Consider the following 18,714-nt stretch of genomic DNA (forward strand, 5'->3'; position numbering starts at 1 on the left):
TCGCGAGACTCCCCTGAACATTTTAAAATTTTGAAATTTTTCAAGATTTTCCGATTTTCCATGAATTTTCCGAGTTTTCCCGAAAATTTTCATCAATTTTCACTTTCCATGTTAAACTCCCCTGAACATTTTAAAATTTTGAAATTTTTCAAGATTTTCCGATTTTCCATGAATTTTCCGAGTTTTCCCGAAAATTTTCATCAATTTTCACTTTTCATGTTACTCACGAGACTCCCCTGAACATTTTAAAATTTTGAAATTTTTCAAGATTTTCCGATTTTCCATGAATTTTCCGAGTTTTCCCGAAAATTTTCATCAATTTTCACTTTTCATGTTACTCACGAGACTCCCCTGAACATTTTAAAATTTTGAAATTTTTCAAGATTTTCCGATTTTCCATGAATTTTCCGAGTTTTCCCGAAAATTTTCATCATTTTTCACTTTCCATGTTACTCGCGAGACTCCCCTGAACATTTTAAAATTTTGAAATTTTTCAAGATTTTCCGATTTTCCATGAATTTTCCGAGTTTTCCCGAAAATTTTCATCAATTTTCACTTTCCATGTTACTCGCGAGACTCCCCTGAACATTTAAAAATTTTGAAAATTTTCAAGATTTTCCGATTTTCCATGAATTTTCCGAGTTTTCCCGAAGTTTAAACTTTTAATCGACAACATTTTCCAACGGATGAACACTCATTTAAATTTCCAACGGATAATTTTTTTAAATATGCTGTCAAATCTGTCAATTGAAAAGAATTCGCCAAACCTGCTAATTCAAACAAAGTTAAAGTGGCACACCACACAGACGGACGGACGGACGGACGACATCACGAGCACAATACCGCATTTTTTTCAAAAAAATTGAAATGCGGTAAAAAATATAAAGTTTTAAAAAGTTAATGGAAAATTTCAATTTACTTCCTATAAAAAAAAAGACTTCGGAGACCTTCTTAAACTTTTTTTTTTTATGAAATTTCATTTTCTAACCTTGAATCGGTTCTATTTCCTCATATAAAAATAATTTTTTAAAAATAATTTTTAATGAAAAAGAAAACTGTTTAATCAAAAGTACACAATAAACGACAACAAATGTTTAATTTCCCAGGAATTCTCAAAATATATATTTAGCCAAAAAAGGCTATGGAATAAAAATCTTAATTTAAATGAATTTTTACGGATAAATAATAAGAAAAAAAAATAAATTAACTTATTCTTCAAGATAAAGTTATTAAAATTTAATTTTTTTAATTATGAAAAAATTATTAAATTATTTTATTTAATTAATTTTTTAAAAATTTAATTCAATTACCAATTTAAAAAAGTGGAAAGTCAAGTAAATTCATCAAAAATTATTGAATTTATTTTTGATTTATTCTAAAAACTCAGGTTTTAAATTAAAATATTTAAATTTATTTTACTCAAGTTCAAGATCAACCCCCAATTCTTTTTATATATTTTTTTGTCCCACTCGATTCAAAATTATTGGGTTTAATTTAAGGCTTTACCATTTTAAAAGCTTTGAAAATTAATTTTTAATGTCAAATAAAAAAGTTAAACTCAGCATGACGACAACTGATTATTTTCCCACTTCGATAATTTATTGGAAATTCTTTTTAAAAAAAAGTACCGACACACGCGTTCGGGCTACAAAAAAGGTTTCATCATCCAAAGAAAGGTATTTGCGCGCGTGCAAAATGAATATAATTATGACCTACTTTTCTCACACACAAAAACACCGTTTGGTGACAATTTTTCGAAGACAATCTTGACGAGACGATTTTTTATCACCCCGACCTTTCACTCCCCTTTTGACTTTTTCAACAAGAGAAAAAAAAATCCAGCGACACGTGATACTTCCTTTTCCATTGCCATGCCATCTAGCAATTTCTTCTTATCACGAAAAAAAATATTTCTTGTTGCTATGCTTTGTGGCAATAAAGTGTGAGCTAAATGCGAGAAGTTGCCCTTTGTGATCTTTTTGTGATAACAATTTTACAAATAAATTCAAAACAAAATGTTATTTTTAGTCCTCTGTTTGTTGTGAACAATCAATATTGAAATTTTTTGTCGATCTAATTTTATAATCACGCCGCATCACGACGACTTATTATCATCACGGGGAAAGAGAAATTCTAAATTTAGCTTTAAAATATCAAAAAGTTCACGTGTGTGTTTTTTTCTTTCGTTTTCTAGATGCTCCCAACGATGTCATCTACATGGTATGTGGAGTTGTCATTGCCATGCTTCTCGTAGGCCTAATTATAGTTTTAGTAGCAGTTACTATCAGGTGAGTAAAATTGCTTTTTCTCTCACGCATTTGTCGTGATACCAAATCAAAACAAAAATAATAATAAAAAAAGACAAACAAAACATATCACAGTTCAATATTTCGTTAGCGAGAGGTTAGGCATGTCGTGCGCGTGTGTTTTGTGTGTGTTTTATGCCTTATTTGTGGCTTTCGACTAAATTTAACGTCGTCACACTTGCATAATGGCAGCGACAAAACACCGATCTGTCAGTACCGATGACATTTATTTATTTTTGTTTGGTAACAACCGCATTCATTTTGGGGCGAGATCATGAAATATTTTTTTTTTTATTTTTAATTGATCTGTAAACTTGGATTTTTAGCAAAAAAAAATAGTTTCAATTTACTAAAAAAAATAAAATAAAAAATTAATTAAAATTGATTTAAAATCTAAATAAATATTTAATAAAATTAATTATTAAATTTTTTTTTATATATTTAATAAAATAATTAATTATTAATTTTCTTTAAAATATTTAATAAAATTAATTATTAAATAAAAATTAATTAAATTAAAAAATTAAATAAAAAATTAAATTTAATATTAAATTTTATAATTGATTTAAATCAGGATTAAAATAATTAAATTTAAATAAAAATTTAAATTAATTTAAATTTAAATAATTTTTTTTTTAATTTTTTATAAATTTAAAATAAAAATTAAAAAAGAAAAAAATAATTTTATTTTATTGAAATGAATTAAAATAATTAAATTTAAGTTAAGTTTAATTTTATTTTTTAAACTTTTAATTGCATTTAATTATGTAAATATTTAAATTTTTAATTTAATTAAATTAAATTTATTTTTTTATTTTAATATAATTTTTTAAATTTTAATTTAATATTTTTGAATTATTTTTAAAAAATAAAAATTTTTCAAAGATTAATCTTTATGAAGGATTCCGCAATTTTTTACATCATGAACGTAGGGTTATTTTCCGATCAAATTCATTTTTTTTTTTGCTAAAAATCCAAAATATTTTAAAATCTTACCCTTTTCAAAAAAATTTCTCGCAGCAAAAATGTGCAAGCTAATTAAATGTTTTTAGAGGTTTATGGATCAAGACACATGTTTGTCTTTTAATTTGTGGTCGCGTTCCAAATAATAATTAAATTGTATCGCAATTGCGATCTAAAAATAGTGGCGGGAATCTCCCATCTAACAACAACTAACAAATTAAATGGCGACGACGTGATCAACTTGTGATGCTAACACATGGAAAGAAGCCATTTGATTAATTTTTTTCTCTATCATGACGATGAAGAGTGAATTCCATGATAAACAAGGGGAAAATTACCAGCAGGTTGATATCTAAATGTCAACAAGTCTCGCTCTTTTGTTAAAATAAGTTTTTTTCTTCGTTCAATTGAATCGCGTCAATTGTTCATAATCAATTGGTCCAATTTATGTTGCTCTCTTGGTAACTAAAAAAAACGAACGAAGGTCGCTCATCTCAATTTCTTTCGAAAAAACACGAAGAATTGAAACCTTAGATGTGCCTTTTTCACATGCAAGTCACGTGAACCTTTTTCATCATCCAGCAAAAGAGTGACGTTCTTCAACACGCTTCTTCTCTAAAAATAACACTCGATTTCATTGTTTATGACTCTTTTGCTGTCGTTCGTTTATTTTACTCGACATTGTTTGTTATTGTTATGATCCCACATGCGAGAACGGCTCCGACAGCGTCTTCGTCACGTTGATATGACGCCGGATCATCGTACCCGTTCAAGATTGGCGGTGAAAAAACTGTGGGATATTTGTCGTAATTTGATTCTTTTTCATGGATGACAATGGCGCGACCAACAATGCCATTGAGGTCAAACAGACGTACGTACGGGCTGTAGAATTGTAGAGAAACGGCGCCTTCTTGGTTGGCTTCGATGTTGCCGATCTGTGGAAGTGTAAAAAAAATAATTAAAATTAAATTAATTATTTTTTTTTCTTTTTTTTAATTTTTAAAAAATTGATTTTTAATTTTCAAAAAATTTTAAAATAATTAATTTTTAATTTTTAAAAAAAAAAATTTAAATAATTTTTTAATTTTTAAAAAAATAAATTTAATTTTTAAAAAAATAAATTTAAATTTTTTTAAAAAATAATTTAATTTTTTAAAAATTTAATTTTTAAAAAATTAATTTTTAAAAAATTTTAAATTTAAAAAAATTTCTGTTAATTTTTCAAAAATATATTTTAATTTTTTTTTTAAATAATTTAAATTTTAAATTTTAAATAAATTTTAAATTTAAAAATTAATTTAAATTTTTAAAATATTAATTTAAATTTTTCAAACAAAAAAATAAAACTTCAGTTAAAGTTTTTTTTTAAAATTAAATAGCGAAAAAGATAAAAACTCACCAAATTCGATCTAAAATGCGGTCCCGTCGAAGCACATCCATTCGTCAAATCGCCAAAGGCATGAATATGAACTGCATGTCGTCCTGGCGGAAGTCCCATTGCCGTAACATTAACTAGCACGTGCACCGGATCATATTGTTTGAACGTTATCAGACCATTTACAGCTGCATCTGGATTTGATCCTACAAGTACTGATGAGACTCGCCATCCAGCTTCAGGCTGAAAAAAAAATTTTAACAAAAAAATCTCTTAAATTCTAAAAGAAACTCACATGAGGTAAAATATCAAACTGCCTATAAGGAGCCCGTTGTCCAAGATTATTCAAATTCGGTCCATTCACCGCTGGACCATTTCGGTTACCAAGTCCAGTGTTGAAAAGTTCCACATCTGGCGGCAGTGCGACGTTACTTTGTCCCGATATTTCTTGCGATATTATCACTAAAAAAATATTTACGACTAAAAACCAGTAAAAAGTCATTTTTTATGTGATGTCTAAAGTAGTTACAAAAAAATTATGTCATTTTTGTACTTTGTCATTCGATTTATAAGCTCTTTTTCGATGGTAACGCATCGACAAGTCAAGTAATTACACATTTTGAATTCTTTGAAAAAACCCCTCTCTTGCGAAATTCAAAGAATTTAATTGACAAGTTATTGTGAACAAATAAATGCATATGAGAGGTCAATGCGATTTCTGTAAACAAAACAAACAAAAAGTGCAATAACCCTCAAGTGATTGTTTTAAAAATTTATTCGATTAACATTCCGGCGCGGCACAGCACGGCAGAGGAAATGCCAATATTAAAGTGGATTACTATTTATTACTTATATTATTGAGGTCTCACGATAAGCGAGACGTTACACTTGAAATATTTTAATAACCAGTCGTCTCCATTCATATTGGATTGAATGATAGATATGACTTTGCTTTAAAAAAGTCATCGGCATCGCAGCATTTTTAATATTTTCAGAAGAAAAGATTTTTCCAATGAAATCACTTTCAATCCTTACTCAATTGAGATCTGGCTATAGCAAGTTAACTCTATTTTTTCATTCAACGCACAACAGACGAAAGCCCTTAGCAAGTCTCATATACAAATTGTTAGGGGTGAAAAAATCATCGATGCAAGATCTTCGGCATAAAAAAACCCGTCTTTTCAAATGAAATTAAAAAACATAATGAATTTTATGGCATCTCGTCTGTCATCCTTCTTGGCTCAGATTAGTGAGGTTTTTCTATTACAGTCGTTATAAGATAAAACATATAAGGATACGAAAAAGAACAAAAATTGACGAGCGATTGGGCCAGGTAGGGTAGGGTAGAGCTTACTAGACCTAGCTAGACTAGGCTAAATGGCTCGCACTGCGGTCTCTAAAGAGTCCTATTGTACTTCATACTGTGAAATCGTAAGCTTTCTCAGTAAACGCCGAGGAATGGGTCTTAGCTTTTTACCTAGCAGGCGCCCTCAAAATTCACTCAGCTCTCCCAGAAGGTCCCAAAGGGTTTCTAAAAGATCTCAGTAAATTTTGAGCACGATTGGAGTCAGAAAAGTTTTTCATGATTTCGAGTCTCGAACCGACGACCTTACGCTCATCAGTCAGATACGCTAACCACTGTACTAAGCTGACTTCTATGTTGTCAGGTTTGTTTAAATCTAGTCCGTGAAACACTGAAACTAAAGTTTCCATCCAAGTCCTGTGAAATTGTCAGAGGAAAATGATTTATTAGTTCGTTCAGGAGCCGACACATCCACGTCATAGGTTCATGTTGCCTTTTATTTGTCCTTCGGAAGGATACGACAAAACTTTTCGAGCTGCATGCTGATTCTCTGTTTGTCCTTAACTGAAACAAATCCTTCAGATATTCGTTGTCCAATCTTTCCAAAAAAGGATATCATGGACTTTTCTCCTCACAACTAGTTGTTACAATCCAAGTTCAGAGTATCGTCCTGGAACAATTTAATATAGTCATCGGCATCGCAGCACTTCAAATGTCCTCAGAAGAAAAGAATCTCCCAATTAAAACACTTTCAATCTTTTTTGGAAATCCCAAAAAAAAATATCAACGTTCTTAAGCCATAAATGTGACCATAAATCTAAGCCGCTTCGACAACAAAAATTCATTAGCAAATAATAAAAAAAAACAAATAAACAACTTACAAGCAAATATTTTGAACTCTTCTGCAAATATGATAATCACGACGGCAATATAGGTCCATTAAAGTATTTATGCAAAACAACATTAACGACATCATGTGATTCGCCTTTGATAAAATTCTGAGTCATGTGACTTTGATCACATTTCATGCCTACACACGGGAAGAACACACAAAACATCGAGAGAAATTTCTCGGGACTTCAATAAAAAAAAACGTCAATTCATTTATCATCACAAACAAATTGAACTTTGGATGTTGAAATGAAACGCATGAAATATGACGTGATTTTATAGAATCTTGGTCAGTGAACAAGAAAAAGATTATACGCGTTATTAAAAGAGTTTCATTGAAACATTTTCAGAAAGAAATAATATTTTTTTTTTGTTTATTTTTTTGAAAAAAAAATAAAACAAAAAAAAAAATCACGTAGACCAATCAGAATGAGATTGACCCACCAACAAATTAATTTAATTCGTAGTTTACGTAATACCGATGAATGTGGAATAAAATACGGGAGATCTCGCACGTTATAGATGATGTCGATTACAAAGGTCAATAAACACATGATTATAGTCCATCAAAAAGTCGGACGAGTGTTCAACCGAAATTTATTATTAGCAAGTTTTCTCAATTGTGATGAAAAATCGACATCTGCTTTAGATTTTTTTTTCATGAGAAACCTGTTAATGATCCAATGTCTTATTGAGAATAAAGAAAATCAGCGGAAACCAGTCAATCAATTAAAAACACTGATTAACAGAACAACAAAAATAAAATTTTATAGAGAAATCAGAGGCAACGTGAATTGTGACGTCTGTGCCTTGCCTTGCCTGCCTGTAGAATTTCTTTAGCAGTTGATAACATAATCAAGTAAATAAACATCTTCCCCTGGAGGCACGTCTCATGATTTGACGAAAGAAAAAAAAATATAAAAAAAGTGAGATTAGACAATAACTGATTATCTAAATGTCGTCGCAAGTTGTTTACAAAATATTTGTGTTTTTGTGACAAAAAAAAAAGTTGTAGTAGTAAATAATAAATACGATAACTCACTTTTATTTCATACGCATGTTTGAGATTATTATTTACAAAGAGATTCTCTCTAAAGTTTGTTTTCGTACGTTCTAGTAGTTTACTGAACGTCACGGAATGTCAACAAAGAAAGATTTTGAATAACAAGGAAGGACGCTGGTTTTTTTTCAAAACATTGGCAACAGGTTTTTGTTTGTATGGAATTGAATTTTTTACAAAAAAGTTACCGATTTTGTAAATATTTTGATGCATCGCCGGTGTGAACCGGTGCAGATCTTTCAGAATCCAGATTTGACAATAAACGTGGATAAGCTTTTGCAATTTATGACATGTCTGATATAATCTTCGTTCTTAGTGCAGTTGACGAAGATGAGATAAAAGTTCATTTAGAATCATCTAGATAAGTTGTTTCATGTATGAAGTAATCGAGAAATTTCTTCTGTTCACTTGAGGGTTAAAATTTTAATTTTGGTCCAAATTTTGGTAGTTTTACCGCATTTCGAAGAAAAAATTCGGTATTTGTGGACCCTGAAGCAAGGGCGGATCCAGAGGGCTCTCAGAAGCCTATGAAGGGGGGAGGCAAATCTGTTATTTTTGTTAATTTTCGGGTTTTTTTTGTAATTTTTAGTGCATTTTGATCTGAAACCAAAATGGGGAGGAAAATGTAAAATGAGGAGCACAAAAATGTAAAATGTGGAGTACGAAAATTTAAAATTAGGAGTACGAAATTTGGAAATGAGGAGTACGAAATTGTGAAATGAGGAATACGAAATTGTGAAATGAGGAATACGAAATTGTGAAATGAGGAGTACGAAATTGTGAAATGAGGAGTACGAAAATGTAAAATGAGGAGTACGAAATTGTGAAATGAGGAGTACGAAATTGTGAAATGAGGAGTACGAAATTGTGAAATGAGGAGTACGAAAATGTAAAATGAGGAGTACGAAATTTAGAAATGAGGAGTACGAAATTGTGAAATGAGGAGTACGAAATTGTGAAGTCAGGAGTTTTTCGTTTCTAAATTTCTTAAAATTGTAATGAATTTTAGAAGGCATAGAAAATGTATTAGAAAAAACTGAAAAATTCATCAAAATTCTCTTCATGATGAAAAATTGATTCATTTCTCACTCCCTCAAATAAAAGCAAACAAAAATGAAAGTCAGGTAACAATACCGCTGCATGTCATTCGAAACCATTATCGAATGAATAGCGTGCATCATAATTGAAACTTGAGCGTCTGGCTGGATTGTCGATATGGTAACAAGAACAAAAACGCGTTACAGAAAACAACTCATTTCTGTCTGAACTCCATCAAGAAGCGCTAAACTTAACCGACTAGACATGCCAGTCGTGTGTAAAATGAAATTCGAAACGATGTGAGAACCGAGAGACACGTTTCTTTATTTTTAGCGATATCAGAAAATGACCGTTACAAATTTTTTCACTGACCATCGCAACTTTTGTGCGGAAACTTATGTAATAAAATCTCTGTGCAAAACAAAAACTGCATTGTCACGCACGACACAATTGCATGTTGCTCAATTATTACTTCAGAGTTTCGATTCAGGTGAAAATTTGCACATTTTACTGTTATTTGAGAAATATATTCAAACAAAATATTTTAATTACTTGCGTTTTAAACAGACGCTTACTCGTCCACATATGATATTTGTCCTCATATTTAACGTCAATTCGCGTCAAAGTCGAATGAAATTGAAAACCTTGTAACACTTTTTTTTTAATTTTGCCTGGGCCATAAAAGTTTTATAAGCAGTAATGATAAAAACTTTCGTTTCGCCGTTTGCAGCAATTAGAGTCTCATCTGCATGATGATATTTTATAACTCTTTTTGCAAATCATGAATTTCTTATCTAATCATTTTGTCGCAGAGTCTTGTGACAGATAAAAAATGAACCGTTGATAATGGAATCTTTCAAAGTTTTACGACTTTTTAATCTTTTTTTCATTTTTCGAGAACAAGATTAAGAAAAAAAATGTCAACTTTGTTGGACCGGTTTTTATCTACCGTTAATGAGCAACTCTTTCTTAACTTGCCTTACATCACTTTTGAGTTTCGTGAAAAATTTATCCACGTCAGAAGAAAACGTAACTCACATTTTTGTGCAATTTACCACGTTTTCGTTTGTAAGACTTTGAAACGTGAAACTTTTTTCCCCATTCATCTTATGCGGTTCATTCATTCGCTGCATCAACGAACTACTACGGAATCGTTCGCGGGAAAAGCAAGGGAGAAATACGTCATCGCTCTACGGATTGAAATGGGGTGATATTGACTTATTTTGGAAAAAGGAAATTATGTAACCTTCTTCGGAGTTGATCATCTACAGCCCTAAGAAGTTTGAAAGCTTATCCTTTGGAAGGTTTTTAATCCCTTGAGGATTTATTTTAATCCCTTTATGAGACTGAAAAAATCAAAAGGGATTAAAATAACATCACAAGGGATTAAATCAACCTCTCAAAAGGGTTCAGGAGGTTAAGGGGTTAATTCCTTAGTAGATTTATAAGAGATTTAACCCCTTAACCTCCTAAAGAGATTATTTTGTTAGAACTGAAGATGATCAACTCCACAAGAGGTTCTATTGACCACCTAAGGGACTATTTTAACCACTTTGGAGTTGATCATCTACAGCTCTAAGAACTTTTTTAGGTTATGTTAACCCCTTAAGAGCTTATTTAATCCCTTGATGAACCATTTTAATCCCTTTTGCAGCTAAAAAAATCAAAAGGGATTAAAATTAAATATCAAGGGATTAAATTAAGCTCTCAAAGGGTTAACATGGAAAAAAATGTTCAGGAGGTTAAGGGGTTAAATCCATAATTAACCCCTTCACCTCCTGAAGAAATATTGTTTAAATGGCTGAAGATGATCAATTCCAAAGGAGGTTAGATTAACCCTTTAAAAGATTAATATCACTTCCTTTTAATCCGTAGAGCTCGCTGTTACAGAAAAGGTGACAAAAAAAATTAATATTTCTACATGCCTACGAGGAAATGATTGAATTATGACTTATTTATAATTTTTATTTGAAAACGTGATACCAAAGCTCATGTTATGCCTTGAAGGTTATTTTCGCTCAAATTCAAGTACCTAGTTGAGGTGTTTGAGTCAACACTAAAAATTCGCGTTATGCATGCATAATTTCAACGTTGAACTGGAACTTTGTTCTGTTTATATTCTCTTCGTTTGTTTTTAAAATATTAAAAAAAAAACGGAATCGGAAGTATTTGGTGGCTCTTCCGGAATAAAATTTGCAATCCTCAATAGAAAAATGTCCATTTTGTGCATCATTTCATTTATTTACTCGAAGGCTATACTCGAACGTCATTCTCTGCAAAATTGGAAATGCAGATAAACTTGTTTTATTGCGCTTTCTTGATAAAGAACTCACTTTTTATGTTGTTTAATGAGAACAGCAGCGCGCGGCATATTTTTAGAATTATTTAATGTGCAATTGCGATTACAAATTGATAGTTAACTGTTAACCACTCATCAACTTGCGTGGCAAAGTGGCGGTTTAGAAAGTTTTTATCTGAAATTTAATCGCAAAATTAATTTTAGTTGTCATGGAAAATAAAAATGTGTGAGTCACAATTTCACACCTCATTAAATAAAATGTGAGAAAACCGTAATTCGGTGTACTTGTTATCCAACCTACTAAGTACTTTGCTTACGCGATGAGAAAACCCTTGACATTACGCTGTATACGTATTTCGCACATCACGTCGTTTGTATAAAGCGAAAACCACTCAGCAGATTTTTTTTTATTTTATTTTATTTAAACTTGAGTTTGGTAATTTTGACGCGTGACTGGTTTATTTCAACAAAAAGAATTTAGGCATGACACTTTGGGTTTGTAATTATCCTTCAATGAGTCATCGTTAAAATGGAAAAAAGTGACATTTTAAGACTTAGAAAGGACTTGAAAAAAAAAGTTCAAGTCCGGTTTTTAATCCCAATGGTGACATGCCTGTTTTGCAGAAATAAAACTAGTCTGATACTCATTTGATCGTAGACAACGGATGGCGTTGTTCATTTGTGATACTGGACTTTTCCTTAATAAATTAGAAAAAAATCTAGAATTTCAGAGAATAATATTTTAAAAAATAATAAATTTCAAAAAGAATTTAATTTTTGAAGTTTTTGAATATAAGAGAAAAATTTTTTCACAAAAAAAATAATTTAAGTTTTTTTTAATAAATAATTTAATTAGAACCAAAATCTTTTAAAATTTTATATAAATTAATTAAAATATTTTTTTAATCTAATTCAATTTATTTTTTTGAATTATTTTTTGGAGAAAAATCCAGAGTTTCAAAGATTTTTTTTAGTAAAATCAAAAGTATATTTTTTTTTCTTAAATTTTAAAGAAATTCTTTTTTTTTTTTGAATCAATTTTACTCTAAATTTTAAAGGGGATTTAATTAAAAAAAAAATAGAAAATTAGAAAATGTCAAATTGAAATTTAAAAAAAAAACATTTAATTTAAACATTAATTTAACATTCCTCATAAAAATTTAAAGTAAAATTTGATCAAAATAAAAAAATAGAATTTCGTTAAAATTTAAGAAAAAAATATACTTTTGATTTTACTAAAAAAAAAATATTTGAAACTCTGAATTTTTCTCTAAAAAATAATTCAATAAAATATATTGAATTAGATTAAAAAAGATTTTAATTAATTTATAAAATTTTAAAAGATTTTGGTTTTTAAAAAAATATTAATTTAAAAAAAAAGTTCAATTGTTTTTTTTTTGTGAAAAATTTTAACTTTTATATTCAAAACCTTCAAAAATAGCATAAAAGGTTAAATTCTTTTTGAAATTTATTATTTTTTAAAAATATTTTTATTTTTTTTTCGTGAGACAAAATGTAAAATTAAATAAATTTTAAATTCAATAAATTTTTGGAAATTTTTATGCTTATAAAAAAACCAGAGACATCATCTATGAACATCGTCCCCACATATGCGAGTAACAAATGAGTGCGAACGATGATTTATTTATACACTATACACATCGACCACTTACCTCATAGTGTAAATCTTGGTAGTGTGTCATAGTTTGTCGTCTCCGTGATCTAAGCAGCAGCTTGTCCATCGATCTGCTGCAAACAAAGAAGTCGATCATGACTTTTTTCTCCGTTTCCCAATCAAAAATCCAAGTTTTCTTCCTTTAAACTAAAAAATTCGTAAAAAATTGTGACTTTTAAAATTTTTTAAATTTATTTATAAACGCGTCGTCGTCTGTCTGTTCGCGTTACAGCATACCAGCACGCGTCGCTGTCGCACACAAAAAAGCAGTTGAATGCCAAAAGTGCATGCACGAAACAAAATAAAAATGTTTCAATGAATATTTGGAGGATATACTAGTCTGAATTGCGAGTTTTATAGCTCTGCTAACTGTAGATTTGTCTACGCGACTTTAGTAGGAAACAAAACAACTATGAAAACAGTGGGTTTAAGTTGAAGCAAGTCAATCGATCGAAAAATCTCGCAAAAAAAAAAATTCAAAAAAGTCACATAAAATGATATGGATACGAATAAAGCAGGAGAATTGAAAGTGTGATAGTGAAAAAAAAGTGGCTCAACTCTTGGCAGTGCAAAAAAAGAGAAATTTGTTGATTAGTGATGCAATCCAACCACGTCTCCAGATGATTTTGTGACATGACAAAAAAAAGTGTTCTTGCCATGAAAATATAATTTAGTTGGTGTCACCTTAGTGAAAATTTATAAAAAAAATATCAACAAGGGACACCCTTTTCTCTCGAAATAACTTGCATTTTCTTCGGTTTATTTTTAAAACGTTTTAAAAAATTCGTTGTCTCGCCATTCATTTCGTCGTCGTAGTAGACAAACAGAATCAACGATGGAAGAGGTTTATTTGTTTCATCTCTTTATGAATACAATTCACGAATATAACAGCTTTTATCAAACTGGTCCATTGTCGTCAAGTGCGTATCGCAAGGCATCAGCATCTAATTCCAGGTATATCTCTTTTTTTCTGTTCTTTTTTTTAATCTCTATTTGTGTATGCTCAGACCTCGTACTAGTGACGATGACTTGCCTACCTACCTACCTAGTAGTCGTTGTCAACCTAAAACACTACGAAAAGAAAACTGAAAAAGATTAAGAACGAGTTTTGTGGGTTGCGGGTTTTTGTTTCTTTTTTTGCACAGGGCGCTTTTTTATTACCTGAGTTGCGTAGTTTTTGCAAAAAGAGTCATTGATCAAAATTTGAAAGCTAATTTTGCCTTATGGGACAATATTGTCTTATTTTAAGGCCCTGGAATTTTAAAAATAAAGCGTTTAAAATTTCATTATGGAAATTTTTCACATTTTTATTTTCTCAAAAAAAAAAAATTAAAAATTAACTAAATTTTACCCAATTTCTACTGAAAAATTTATCAGGGCATGAATTGATTTTAAGTTCAGCTTATTAAACTTCGTTTTCTTAAAGTTTAAGTCAAAAGAAAAATTTGACTTTTGACTTAAGCTTAAGTTTAAGAATAAGTTTGCGAAAGATAAAAGTCAAATATTTTTTGGGTTTCCCTCACAATATCGGGAAAATTTATATTTTTTTTTGTAAATTTTTAAAAAAATGAATTTATTTTGGCTTAAGTCGGGTTTAAGTCGTACTTAAGTGACTTTAGCTTAAGTCAAATAGTTTTTTGATTTCGGGAAAAAATAAAATTCTTTTGAAAACAAAAGAAAAATTAATTCGAAATACCTGTACGGTTAAAATTTTAAATTGAGTCAATTAGTTGGACTCTTAAGTCAAGCTTAAGTTTATTTTTTTTAACTTCCAAGTCCAATAAGAAATATTTAAAAAAACATGAAATTGCTAATTTTGAACGAATTTTTTAATTTTCTTTAAAAAATTCTAAAAGCGCTCCAAGTGACATTAAATTTTTCAAGCGATTCTCGAAACCCGGCAAATTCTCTTCTCAGTGTTCTACAAAAAAAAAACTTGTCTACACAATTCATACATCCAAAATACCGCTACAGTCAGCAAATTTAAATAAATATTAATATTCCCCATATATTTAATCAGAGGGTTTTTTTTTGCCATTTTAACCTCATTAATTTGAATACAAATCACTGAACATCAAAAAGTCTCCAATTAATTGAAAACCGCCTTTAAATCATGGACAGACATGAAATCTGCCGGAAAAGCGATAAAAATTTCTCAAAGCCACGAATGGATTTTCCAATGACCACAATTTGAACTTGACAATGAGTTACCGAGCGTTACCAAGAGTCGTTCTAGGTTGCTCAGTTTGTTTAACATTCTAAATTAAACACTAGTGCAGAACAGTTGTAATTGTAGGTAATTACACAAAAAAAAAACTGTGTATTAATAGTGCGGCAAATAGACACTTTTTGTAGCGAGGTACCTACGTAAAAAATGAAGGCCGAGGCAATGGATTACATAAAACTAGATGATTCTTGATTAGTTGCCAGAGCGATTCATGGGAAAAAGTGAGGGGTTCAATTTATGGGAATGGCTTGACGCGTCAAGCAGAGACGTTTTGAGGACTTTAAGCCTGCAAAACTTCTTAAGTTGAAACAATTTAATTTCAGCTTGAGTAAATATCACTTAATTTTGACTTAAATCAAATTGATTGATTATACATATTTACCAATTTCTTTTTAAATTTCCAAAAATATAGTTTTATTCCAAAATTTGGTTGAAATTTTAAAAAGAATTCGACTTTTGACTTAATTTAACTTTTTTTTAAACTTGAGCTTAAAACTTAAATTGAAGTTTAAGTCACATAAGTTTGGAAGCTTAAGTTTAAGTCATAAGTTTTTTCAGCCCTATAAAATTTTGTTCATTTCAAGGCTGCAAAAACTTATAATTTAAGCTTACAAAACTTATGTGAATTAACAACATTTTGACTTAAACTTTAAAGTAAAGTTTAAAGTTTAAACTTAAAGTTAAGAATAAATTAAATTAAGTCAAATATTTTTTGTATTTTAAACCTGATTTAAAAATTTTTTTTTTTAATTTTTAAAATAATTTGTAAATCAAGTCAATCAATTTGACTCAAGTCAAACTTAAGTTAATTGTTCTTTTTTTGCATTTTCATTTTTGTTTTTTTTTTAATTTAAAATCGAAAAATTTTCTAAATTTAAAAAAAAAATTAAAATTGGTAAAAAAATCAAAAACTTATTGATTTTGTTTTCCATTTTTTTTAAATCTTCGCCAGCATAAAATCCCTTGCTAGTGAGCCTAAAGTCCTTTGCTCTTCGAGGTATCTAAGTGCATCATGTCTGTGGTTTGCTGTCTTTGAGCATTCGAAATATGTTGATTATAGGAAAATTCGTGATAGCTCGACGTTTTCAATGTAAATATGTAGTAATGGGGAAATGCTTGCCTTCAGTGAATAGATTCTGAAATTAATTTAATATATATTATCTTCTTTTTTAAATTAAATTTTCATTATTTCGTCTTTGTCAATTCCTTCAACGACTTTGTGTCACTAGAATGGCAAAAAATAAAGTAACGAAAAAACGTTAGAAAAAATAAATAAAATACAATTAAAAAAAAACTTAAGATCTTTAAGTCGAAATATGAGAAATATTTAAAAAAAAAAATTTAATAATTATTCAAAAAATAATTAATTAAATTTAGAAACAGAATTAAATCTTTTTTGATAAATTTTTAATTTTTCAAATTTTAATTTTATCAGTTTTCATTTAAAAAAAAAGATTTCCAGCCTCAGACAACTTTAAGACTTAAAAAAGTTTGCTTAAAATAATTTTCAAAAAAATAAAAAAAAATCTTAAGGAAAATTCCCAGCTTTCTCAATTTCTAGACTAGTCCGTCTCTGAGTTTAAGTCAGATAACCTCTTTATTCTGATGTACATCGACTCTCATTATCCCTATCGCCAACGAAAAATAATAAATAAACAAGGTTGAGGGTAAATATCAGGCTGATGCAATCTTTCGCGAGAGCAACATAATTCATGACACAAATACGAAAGACGTTTCTCACACACCTCTCGACAGACTCGAATTATTGCCACTTCTTATCAAGACGATAAAAATTTGTTCATATCGCGCCTCACAGTTGATTAAAGCGGACAACTTTGTTTTATTTACACACAACGGAACAAAGTATGAAGAAAAATTACGCATTTTTAAAAATAAAAAATTAAATCGCATGTTTGAAAAAAAATGATCTAAATCGTATTGACCTCATCAGACGCAATAAAAAACCTACTTTTCGAGGTGGTTTTTTCTTATCTTTCTGGATCACTCAAAAGTATTTCAAATATTTGTAACGCGCGCGCTGTCAATGCTGCTTGAGTGATGGGACCGATTTAGAAAATTTTTCTTTGCGCGAGTACCTTACCTAATTGCGAATTATCGACGATAACAAATAAACGGAACGTGTCGCAATCCATATTTTACGCGGAATCTAGGGCTTTGTCAAGTGTGCGGATCGTCTAGTAACGACAGATAAAGAAACATTCATCGGAAATGCAAGCTTGACTTGATTTTTTCGCATTTCACACGTTTGCGGAGTTCATTAGTTGCTCCAATTTCGCGCGTCTTTGTGATTTTTCGCACTGCCAGACAGAATGGCAACGCGCTTTCTTTGATTATTATTCCAAAAAGTCATAAATGAATCGAGATTCGTAGTAATTTGGCGTCCCACTTCGCGTGTGTTTCTCGTGAAAGACACGAAAAAAAAAACAAACATGAGGAAAAAAATTAATGGGCAATTTTCCAAATTTTATTTACTGAACGTTTTTCGTCGTGTTTGTACATCATTTTTTTTTCTGCCAGCTGGTCACAAATATCAGAAAACAATAATAATGTACGACAAAAGTCATTATTTTGTCTCGGTGACCTTTTTCACTTTTGTTTGAATGAAACTTGTGCGTCGGAAAAGCCTTTGAACAATTCATTGATACAAAAAAAAATGTCAGAAACAAAGACGGATGGCTTGTGTTTCATTCAATTACTAGTCAAATATTGATATTGTCACTTGAAATTGTCCACTTGATATTCAATCAAAGTTGATCCCTTGTGGCATTTTTTGTCATTGGCGATTTCAACATTGAATGAATGGAGTTCAAAAATCATTTATTTCGATTTCAATGAAATTTTGGGGGATTGAGGAGTAAAAAATTTAAACTTTTGCGTTTTTGGATTTTTCTGGACTTTTAGAATGGGAGAAATTTTAATTTTTTTCGTTTTTCCACCATAATTTCGCGAAAATATTATTTTCTAGATATTTTTGCGAGTTTTTGATGGAAAAATGAAATAAATTGAAATTTCTTCCAGCTTGGCTCAAAAAAAAAATATCTGAAAATCCCAAAACACAAAGGTTTTTATTTTTTGAAGGTCCTCAAACTTACAAGGTTTCTTAAAAATATTGAAATCGAAGGACATGATTTTTGAATTCCGTTCATTTGATGTTAAATTCGGGCTTCGTTGACGTCCTGGGGGTTATTAATAAGGACTTAATAATTTTTGTATAAAGTTTTTTTTTTTGTAATTTTTTAAATAATTTTTTAAAATTCTTTATTAAATAATTAATTTAAATTAATTAAATTAAATTTAAACAATTAAATAAATATTTTAAAATTTTTTTTTATAAAAAAATAATTTTTTAAAAATTAAAAAAATAAAAAAAAAATTTTTTTGAATTAATTTAATTAATAATTAATTTTATATTAAAATTATTTTATGAATTTTATTTATTAATTTTATTTATTTTTAAAATAATTTAATTTTCAAAAAAAAAAAAATAAAAATTTGAAAAAATTTCCTACAAAAATTATGAAAGCCTCATTTGTAAACCTAAAAGCCTTAAAAAACG

At 29.4% G+C, this 18,714-nt stretch overlaps 2 protein-coding genes across 2 annotated transcripts in view; one reads left to right on the forward strand and one right to left on the reverse strand.

Annotated features, from left to right (window-relative positions):
• LOC134834117 (uncharacterized) overlaps positions 1 to 18,714 on the forward strand; it is a 56,126-nt gene that overhangs the window by 27,403 nt on the left and 10,009 nt on the right. The window contains exon 4 of the mRNA XM_063848668.1: positions 2,195 to 2,288. Coding sequence (XP_063704738.1) covers positions 2,218 to 2,288 — 71 coding nt within the window. The 5' untranslated portion in view covers positions 2,195 to 2,217. The remainder of the gene's footprint in view (positions 1 to 2,194; positions 2,289 to 18,714) is intronic.
• LOC134833351 (uncharacterized) lies at positions 3,830 to 5,146 on the reverse strand. The gene is made up of 3 exons (XM_063847649.1): positions 4,940 to 5,146; positions 4,669 to 4,887; positions 3,830 to 4,204 (listed from the first exon to the last, which is right to left on the reverse strand). Exons 1-3 carry the CDS (start codon positions 5,144 to 5,146, stop codon positions 3,941 to 3,943), a joined length of 690 nt encoding a protein of 229 aa, XP_063703719.1. The 3' UTR covers positions 3,830 to 3,940.

The sequence above is a fragment of the Culicoides brevitarsis genome, chromosome 3 (genome assembly GCF_036172545.1).
Source record: "Culicoides brevitarsis isolate CSIRO-B50_1 chromosome 3, AGI_CSIRO_Cbre_v1, whole genome shotgun sequence".
NCBI lineage: Eukaryota > Metazoa > Arthropoda > Insecta > Diptera > Ceratopogonidae > Culicoides > Culicoides brevitarsis.

What these genes read in the sequence shown, in the direction of transcription:
- LOC134833351 (XM_063847649.1), bottom strand. Translation starts at nt 5,146, where the DNA reads ATGACTTTTTACTGGTTTTTAGTCGTAAATATTTTTTTAGTGATAATA. An exon ending in AGTTTGATATTTTACCTCAT is followed by an intron (nt 4,888 to 4,939) that starts GTGAGTTTCTTT and finishes TTTTTTTTTCAG; the next exon opens with CCTGAAGCTGGATGGCGAGT. An exon ending in CGCATTTTAGATCGAATTTG is followed by an intron (nt 4,205 to 4,668) that starts GTGAGTTTTTAT and finishes ACACTTCCACAG; the next exon opens with ATCGGCAACATCGAAGCCAA.